Source organism: Montipora capricornis, chromosome 8 (genome assembly GCF_036669925.1).
Source record: "Montipora capricornis isolate CH-2021 chromosome 8, ASM3666992v2, whole genome shotgun sequence".
In the NCBI taxonomy this organism is placed as follows: Eukaryota; Metazoa; Cnidaria; class Anthozoa; order Scleractinia; family Acroporidae; genus Montipora; species Montipora capricornis.
The window spans coordinates 12,913,960-12,923,959 of NC_090890.1; the positions used below are offsets into that span (position 1 = coordinate 12,913,960).

The 10,000-nt window shown below is 38.7% G+C and overlaps 1 protein-coding gene across 1 annotated transcript in view; it reads left to right on the forward strand.

The window, feature by feature from the left end:
- The window catches only part of LOC138013687 (uncharacterized), a 13,777-nt gene that overhangs the window by 3,334 nt on the left and 443 nt on the right, over positions 1 to 10,000 (forward strand). The window contains exons 2-5 of the mRNA XM_068860773.1: positions 1,934 to 2,151; positions 2,372 to 2,462; positions 3,668 to 3,817; positions 9,920 to 10,000. The exon at positions 9,920 to 10,000 is cut by the window's right edge and continues 443 nt beyond it. Of these exons, the coding sequence (XP_068716874.1) occupies positions 1,934 to 2,151; positions 2,372 to 2,462; positions 3,668 to 3,817; positions 9,920 to 10,000 (540 nt within the window). The remainder of the gene's footprint in view (positions 1 to 1,933; positions 2,152 to 2,371; positions 2,463 to 3,667; positions 3,818 to 9,919) is intronic.

The following is a 10,000-nucleotide window of genomic DNA, read 5'->3' on the forward strand; positions in this document are numbered from 1 at the left end:
TCTCGCCGACGAATTGTTACTCAGATGCATCTGAATTTCCCATCTGTCACTTTGGAGGGGATTAACCGTCAGGAAAAAGTAAAATACCTTTTGAGGTGTTTACCGACCGACAAACGAGATAACTTATTTCAGACGCACTGTCTTTATAGGGAAATTCCACTCACTCCAACTAGGCGGAACATTTACTAAAAATTGCGGGAGATAGTGAATTGTTCATGTACTGCTGGCGACACACCTAAGCTGCCAACCTTTCCAAAGTTTTAAATGCGTGATATTTTCGTATTCTAAAAGTTTATTGACAACATTGCTAAAGAGAAGCCATCACTCTGATGTCCGGACGTGGTGTAAAATGTAACAGCAAAATGTTTTTGAAATTATGGGTCATGCTTATGCTTTTTCGATTCGCTAGCGTGTAGCTCACGCTGATTTTTCGTGCTCGGTGGCAGGTACATAAACGAATCAATATGCAATTTAAAATCTTTAAGTCCAGATGAAAGAGGATGGCTGGCCTTGACCATGGGCCTTGGGTCTGGGGCATCAAGGTGAATAAAAAATGCGAACCAATATTCACTCAATAATCAAGTTTAAGGAAAGTCAAGTCCACTGTACTTCTGGACATTTTAAAGATTCCCCGTTTTAAAGATTCCCGCTTTTAAAGATTCCCCGTTTTAAAGATTCCCGCTTTTAAAGATTCTCCGTTTTAAAGATTCCTCATTTTAAAGATTCCTCATTTTAAAGATTTTTCTATTTTAAAGATTCCCCGTTCCCCGTTCCCCATTCCCTATTCTGCATTCTCCATTCCCCATTCCACATTTCTCATTCTCATTCTCCCATTCCCCATTCCCGCTTTTAAAGATAGCCAATGAGCCACCGTACTTGAGAAAACCTTGAATGTAGGGTAAACTTAAGTTGCTAACCCAAGGATTTTACTGACAAAATTTGAGGATCCTACCTACACTAGAATTTGCCCAACGGAATTTTAAATTTTGCCAAACAATTACTCGAAATTTACGCTCAGTCAGACATGCGTCTGTCGGAAAAAATTACAGACAAACTGAATGTAAGAGAAATTTAAAATTTTGCTGAGCAAATTCTATTGCAGGTGGGATCCTCAAATTTTGTCAGTAAAACCCTTTGGTTAGCAACTAAAGTTTGCCATTCACAAATTTTTCTACATTCAAGGTTTTCTCAAGTTATTTTATCGCAGATTCCCATAGAAACACTGTTATTTTCGGACACTTTGCCAACCCGTCGAGATGGCCTCCAAAACCGTGATAAGGCCTATTAAAATTTACGCTTAAACCCACTGTCCCTTCTAAAACTGTGCATCAGTGAAGCCGGTGAGCAAGATGGAGAGATAACTTCGCGGTCGGCTTGCCTCGACGTTCCCCGTTTTTGAAATTTTTATTGTAGGGACTCCCCGTTCCCCGCCCCCCGATTCCCAGGTCCAGAAAACCCCTTCTTTTTGTTATGTTGTTATCTCGCATTTACTATTTGTTATGCCGCATTTTCTACTTTGTTATCTCGGAATTTTCTACATTGCTATGTCGCATTTTATCTTTTGTTAGGTCGGATTTTCTGTTTGTTATGTCGCATTAATATGGTTTTTCATTTTCATCCAGGACTTCCTGCTTTGTTCCCAGGACTATCTCGTATATCCCCTGCAGGCTTCAGCAGGGAAACGACATCTGGTTATGAATACTAAATCATTTTAGCTTATTATGAGACGGAACGAGTGAGACAGTTGATTATGATCACAAGAATACTTTTTTTTGATTAAAAGGAAATGAAATTAGCTCGCTCACTCAATGAATCAATCATTTCAGCAGAGTCTTATATAATTCAGATATAATTACCTTTAGCCACAGGGATCGACTAAACAAAAGAACTTGCCAATATTTAATTTGTATTACTTTTTCTGTGTTATTTTCAGATCATGCCTTACAAAACCACGTGATAGCTACAAGACTTGTTCGTGATGAGTTTGAATGCCAGCTGTCATGTCTCTTAAATGACACATGTCAGTCATTTAATGTAATCTTAAATAAAGGGAGTAATCCTCTTAAATGTGAATTGAACAATGCTACACGACGGGAAAACCCAACTGATTTCAAATTGAGGAAAGGATTTTCACATTATGAACCTATACAGGTATGCTGTTTTTATTACGCGCTGAAAAAAGCAGCTGAGATTGAGGCGCGGGATCGCAATTTTCCCACTTCCAGCACCCCAGTGTCGATGTCACAACCTTCCTTTATTCTTGATCTCCGCCATTTTAAATTTAAAACCAGGCATACCGCTGATAATCGATCATTTTATTAGATCCTACTATGATGTTTATTGCATTATTGTTTTCATTTTATGTGAACAGGTGTCATGTCTCACCAATCCTTATGATTCTGAAAACATAGTCAACAGCGGGAAGTGTCATCCTGAATACAAAGGCAAAAATTGCCTCACGCGTAAGTAAGAACAAATCAACTGCAACAAAGTATCACGTGAACGGTCGGTTGAACTAAAGCAAGCGGAATTTGGTTTTTCATCTAAAAGGTTACCTTTTAAAGTTTGCTGATGGAAGACAAAGATTACGAACATTAACCAAGCGGAGAAGTGTCCAACTGCTCAAAGAAACGATGCCAAATGATAAACACTTGCTAGCCTCACTTTCTCGGTTAGTAAGAAGTTAGTAATTCGTCTGAGCGTTAACGCTAGCCGTTGCACCTGACACGGAAAATGGCCCACAAAAGGACAGAAAAAAGCTCTGAGTTATTTTTTGGTCCTCTGGGACTAACACTCGGTTAGACATAAAGATAGACATTAAAATTATTTTCTGATGTGGGTCCATTTTTGAAGGGTTAAGCTAATCAGTATCTCTCAGTTGACATTGCGATTTTCCTGCGGGGTATTGCACAAAATGGTCCTTTCTTAGAGGAATCAGATATCTTGGCTTTTTTTTTCTGAGGGAGTCATTGGGTTAGGGTTATCTCAGTATTTTTCTTAGGGCGTAAATTGTTACTGACACATCCGTTGGTGCGTGTACATGTGGATTCTTAAGAGAATGCTCCCCTCCCTCTCCCCCTTTTCCTCTCGACCTCTACATTAGTTGTGTTCAGAAATACAGGCGGTAACGCTAAGACTTGCCCGCTTCTTGTTTTATGTATCTATTATAGGTGCGGTTACACACACCATGATAAATGCCATTTCACGTGGTAAGTTATTCCGCGGTGCCACACTTGGGTTTTGTTATACCGTGTTAACCAGCGGTCACACGTTACGAAGATTACCGAGGTAAAAAGAAATTACAAGCTATCCATTGGCGGGAAATTAATCACAACATCATCAGCATCGTGATTCGCTCTTGTACCTCGGGAATCAAAACACCCAACTTACCTAGTAAATTGTCATGGGCGCTTCGTCTGATCTTTTTGACGTATCCATGGAAATTTACCTTGGGAAATGTCGGTCACACGCACTAAATGCATTTTCCCGAGGTAAAAGTGCTTCGTGTAACCGCACATTATGTAACTGACATTTAGAGTTAAAATGGCGATGTGTCTTACCTCTTGTCTTTCTGTATATACTGTGAGCAGTCCAGGTTTGTAGTCTGTGGCTTCTCAATGACTAAGATAGGTTAGATATGCATGCTAAGATAACGTGTTCTGGTTAGCTAAAGTAGGATGGAGTGCTCATGTTCCTGGCTATTCCTGCAAAAACATCCGGGACTCTGGAGATTCCGAAGGGGACGGGGAGTACTGGATCGACCCAGAGAAAAGTGGAAATCCATTGAAAGTCTTCTGTGACATGACAACTGACGGAGGTGAGAAAAAGTCGTGAAAATAAATATCTTTTGCCAGTTTGATAGACATTTTCTTTATAGCTAAAATAATTTTATAAAGCAATGCAATTCATTTCCTCCATGTCGAAATAATTGCAATGGCCCGGATATATTTTGAAAGGACCTTCGCATTGGCGTTGCTTCAAATTTCCATGAAAAGTGGAAACTTAAGCTTGGGCGAGACAGGACATGAGGCTAAGAAACAGGGGCAACCCAAGGACCTAACGTCTTCACATTTGTCAGAATTACCTAAAATGGTTTCTACAATGCTCTAAATGCTCGTTTAGTGAGTTTGTAGCCGCCATACAAAATATTTCTCTCTTCGGATGTTCTAGGCGAACTTTAGGTAAACTACTGTATGCAGCTGTCAGAAGCCCATGAACTCATGGGCTCCTGCAGCTGTATGATTTAGAAATTTCTAGATGGCTTTTCCACCACTTTCGAAAGTACAAGAAATAGTAAGAAATCGTGACAGGTCTGATCAAAAACCTTTTTTTGCGAACTTGAAGATTTATGGGACGTTTGCTTAATGGGGCTAGGTCACGCAATTATAGGCAATTTCAGCACTGATCGAATGGTCTTATAATTAACTAAAATATCAAAATAACTGTTCAAAACTATAGAAGAACTCTAACAAAACACAGGGAAGTCAAGAAGGGACATGGATGGACAAAACTGGAGAAGATTGAAATGGATTGAATTTGGGCAAATTTGGAAAACGTCGGCCCACCTTTTTTCAAATTTATATCAGTCTATATCAAAATGTCATTTACACAGCTGGAAAATCATTCTCAGTTGTTATGTGGCCATGATTTTGCAAATGAAAGACTCTTGCTCTGCCAATTTGACGTTTAGAGCTCATAATTAACAAAATTAAACAAAATTACCTAAAATAGCGTGACCTAGCCCCTTTAAAATATGATTCTCAAACAAACTTTGGCGAAAATGATAGAAGTTATAAATCTTCAAATTATGTGCTATTTCCAATATCACAAATAATGAACCCTTACTCAGTAAAATTCAAGCATTGTTCAATGCGGTTTCGAAATTTCTACACACTCTTCAGGCACATCATTACTTTTCCGAAATATCTAGGAATCTCTACTGAAAAATGTCCAAAACCGAAGTGCTCTTCGAAGAACTGATATTCGAAAATTCTGGGCAACCTTCTTTCCGAACAGATATTTACCGAAATTACTCGTTGGGTGCCCCGAAAGAAAGTCCAACGGTTCGAATAAATAAGTTAAGACAAAGAAACAGGGAAGTGTGATTAGAACTGACATGAATTAACATTAAGCTTCGGAATCCTTTAATCAGCAAAGGAGGTGTGCTCGAGTTATAATAGTTCAATGCAGATAATTTCAATGAAACAAATAATTGTTTTGGTAGTGCAGTACGGAAGCTCTTTTTTTCCTTTTTTTCTGAATCGGACTTTGTGTTCGTGTTCTTAAAAACGAAGTTGGTTTTTGCGAACACCAGAGTTTGTCTTTGTGAAAATTAAAATTTGTTTTCAAAGATTGGAATTTTCGTTTGCGAAAATTGAATTCCGATCAAAGGATTCCGGACCCTCCATCTGACCGTCCATTCGTGATCGTCAATTCATGGCCATTCACGGCGTATCTCTTACTCAAAAAATGGTTTATCGCCTGAGTTGATGTAGTAAATTGACCGCCGGAAAGAAATTCAAAAGCTGACGTTTCGAGCGCTAGCCCTGCCCTTCGGAAATGTCTCAATTGAAAACCTGGGCATTGTCGAGGAGAGAAATGCATTTTTTTCGCGGCGCATGATCTCCAATAACCACTCACTTTCGGACACGAACTCATGCGTGCATTAATAATTTTAAAGTATTTCTGAAATTAAGGAGGCTCAACCCAGTTTCAAAATTTCCAATAAACTGTGCTATTAAGAAGTCTTTAATCTACACAGCTGTTTCGTTAAACGGTAACGTTATGGTACCATATGAGAAATCAGTTGAAATGTTTAACAAGATGCTCTCATTATTGTGACGTAATAGCTTACCATGGCAACAAAAAAGCAATTCCAAAACACCCTATATTTTGACTTTAAAAGCATTTTGATGCTAGCGGGACTTCAAACGCGGTGTTTGACGAGTTAGCCGACAGGTCTCTGATGAGTCCCTTGGCAGGGATGAAACATACGTATATAAGGCTAACTACATAATTATCCATTGTGAAATTCTTACACTTTTTTCAAGTTGTTAAAAGCCTATAACCCTAAAACGACTTCGGTGACCACCATTTTTAATTACTGGAAAGTGATTACCGGGCTAAGATGAAACTACCTACAAAATTCATAGCTATCTGAATCCGCTCCAGAAGGTTAGTTTCAGCTTTGCAAAGAGATTTATCTTAGCCTACTAGTTAGTTTTCAACAACACAAAAATGGGGGTCACCGAGTTCGTGTTTGAAATATAAGCGTGTAAAAACACAACAAGGTTAGGGGTGATTTCAGATGGCTCTTTTGTTTTCATGATAACTTATCACGGTGATCAACATATCATAATGCATTTAAACTTGACATTTCGTATGATACAACATACATCTTCCGAAGTGACGGTTGAACAAATTTTTGAAAACTACATATGTGTAAAACTTTGAAAGAGACTAGTAACCCAATTGAGAACAATGCTCTTAACAAATAAATGTAATATAAGCAGTGAAAACTGGCTTGTTTGATTGGTTAATATAAAGCCAGAGTTTCTCACTGCCAACGTTTTCTCCTTAACGTTGGTTTAAGTTCGCGTATTACTAAGGTTTCTTTTATTTTACGATGTAAATTAACCAATTAAACAAGCCAGTTTTCACTGCTTATATTACATTTATTTGTTAAGAGCATTTTTCTTAATTTAGTTACTAGTCTCTTTCAAAGTTTTACACATATATGATTTTTTAAAATTTGTTCAACCGTCACTTCTGAAAATGTATGTTGCATCATACGAAAACGTCAAGTTAAAATGCATTATAATATGTTTATCACCGCAGTTTGTTTATTGTTTACGTCACATTAATGAGAGCGTCTTGTTAAGCCATTGCTGATTGGTATTTGGTAGTGTACCATAACATTGCCGTTATGTGAAACAGTGTTGTATAGTTAATCGTTCTAATAAGACGAAAATATGTTGAAACTGGTTTGAGCCACCGTAATGATAGAAGTGATAACGTGGGATTCCCCCTGCAGGGCGGACCACGTTGTCAAATGGAAGCCGTTTGTTTTTCCTCGTATCCACAAATTGTAACGTTTGTTGTCATTAGCTAGTTTCTGTAAGGTCTGAAAAGTGTAAATTTATAGAAAATACAACGGCATATTTTAGTGGCCATATGTTTATTCCACGTCATCCACGTGTCATGGTCATTGTCACATTTTGTATTCTCTTCCTTTGCTTCCCGAAATACATAAAATAATTTCCACTATCGCTCGCTTAAGGTTAAGTGCTGATTCCTATTTTAGCCATTAGTACCTGTTACAGCTTTCATATCGTCGTTGTAATCGGTTCCATGAAAGGTATTTGGTGCTTTGTGGGGGTTCTTATCTGTCACACAACGTATCAATTATTTTCGTAAATTCGCGCATATTAATGGTGACCAAAACAAGATACATTCTGAAGGTTACCGTGTACCTTCAGGGGTGTCTTCAGTGAAACGGATGTGGCGCTTTCCGATTGCGATGCGGTTATCCTAACCCTTGTATTAAATGTGACTTCTGCGATATTTCATTCATTATTTAAAAATTTGATTGCAAATTGTCAAAATTTGATTACTATCAAGCAAAGCGTCTTTGAGTTGTAATCCTTACATTGCTATCGCCATGATAAAAATTCATATTTCGGGAAACAGAGCTTCAAAAAAAGTCTTTTGTATCAGACGAACAAACTCCGCCCCAACACCTTTCCCCATAATTGGCCATTCAGAGGACACCACTTTCTCACAAGTTCTAGCGTTCCTCCAGCTTCATTTTCAGTAATCTTTTCCGGATTTTTGACGCATGTTTTTGGAGCGGATCGGCCTTCATGCTAAACAGAAAAAGGACGCACAATTTCATCGCACACAGCACCAGGAGAGAAAAAGTGGAAGCAGACCAACGCAAAAGCTTTCACCAAACGTGTGGGATGTGCGTAACAACCATCACAAACAAAAGGGACTGAGACTGACTGACTGATAGAGACTGAGTTAGCACCTCTTGAATTCCCACGAGTTTTCTTCATATGCATAATTTATTCGCCGATATACTTCGCCAGAGGAATCTGAAGGCCAGTTCTGAAAATATGATCCATAGTCTTCTCACCCTGCTTCGCATCACTCATATGTTTAATTGTTTGATCCTTCCGCTGCGTTCTCTTTTTTCTCTTTTTCCTATTGCTAGCGCCAGACCTCGGATATTCACGTGGCTTGTGGGTCTTCATTGTTTAATACTTTCTTAAAATATCATTTAATGCAACAAAAAGTAAATTGTTTTTCTATACAAATACCTCGAACGTTTGCGAGCCATTGCACTAACCCTACTGGGGGGCTGCCTGTTCGCCTCAAACACAAAAAAAACATACATACATACATACTTTATTTGTTAAAGCAGGTCGGTAGTGGCAGCTAAAGAGCTGATGTGGACCTGCTAAACTTAATAATACAATTAAATCCTACCATCTAAACCTACCAATTAAACTACAATACTTTTTAAGACTAGGATACAAACGTTTATACTAAAGTAAAAAACTGTCTATTTACAACAAGAGAAAATAACCTACTAATTTTAGATAGATTCAAAAATTTTAAAGGTGTAAATATTAACGTTTAATAATACAAAAAGCTCATATCCTTATTAACATTTACTGTAGTCCCTTTATTAAATGTTATTTTGTTGAGGCTGGTTTTGTTGCGGTTCAGTGCTACTTTCAAAGCATCTAGCTTTTCCAAGTTCCTTGTCCTTCTATCCAGTGAATTCCAGCTGTACATTGATTTACAACTGATCTGAGCCGTAAAAATGAAAGAAGAGGTTTGAGCTAATACAACACTCGTACTTAGACAAAATTGTTGAAGTACTTTGCAATACCTTGCCTTCCCACAATGCTGTTTTGCCATATGGGCTCAGAAACTCGCGTGCAAAGGACATTGCGAAGGCAGAGTGAGCCGCAAAAGTTTCAGATATGTATATTCGTATGCTGTTCCAAGGAATTTTGTCAAAGAATTTTTGTTACAGCCGCTGCCGGTTGCTTGCTTTGATCAGTGCATCCTACGTGAACGCCTAATTGGCGTCTTGTTGTCATTGGAAAATGGGTGCCTAGACTTAAATACTGTTTATCAGCACTATTTGAGATGGGTGCCTAAAACATGCTACTCATTTATTGATGTTAAAACCTCGACAGGCGCCCAGTCGTATCGACACAACGTTAATTTAATTTGAAAAAGAAGTGAAAGAAGGACAAAAGCCTTCTTTCACCATTCCCAAAAACTCTATTCCGGACGTCAAGGGATCGTCGGAGTATATAATTGACTAGCCAGTCTAACTTTACCACAAAAGCTTGGTGTATGAAAGCGTTGTGACTTGAATAAAATAGAGGGCTTAATTTACTTGCACGGATGACCGACAGCTGTTCACTGGCACGAAGCCCTGGAGCGTAAGGAGGCAGTACACTCACAGACACTCTTGCCAAGTCGCCCAGCGGTAAAACACAAGGTACCGAGGACGAGATACGCCATAAATGATCATGAATCGACGTTCAGATGGACGGTCCGGAACAACACAACAGCATCAACTCAGAATTCAGATTTTGCGAACACAAGCAAACTCCAATCTCTAAATTTCGAAGAACAAACTCCGATTTTCGCAAAGACAAAGTAACCAACTTCGATTTAAAGTACACGAACACAAAATCCGATTTAGAAAAAAACACTAAGATCATGATGTCCCTTAGAGCTTCCGTAGTCTTTACCACCCAACGAAGCTTCACGTACGGTGTTGAACCCACGATCTCCCCTGTAAGGTAGTCTCATGATAAACCAACTCAGCCGACAGGTCGGTGATCGATGATTTGTCCACAATGCGGTTGCTGATTCGCCTTTCTTTTATTAGGAGGCTGGCTTCTTGTATATAACGTCGTGATTGACAGCAGCTCTGTTCCTGTTCGGCTGAAACCTGAAAAAACTTACCGCG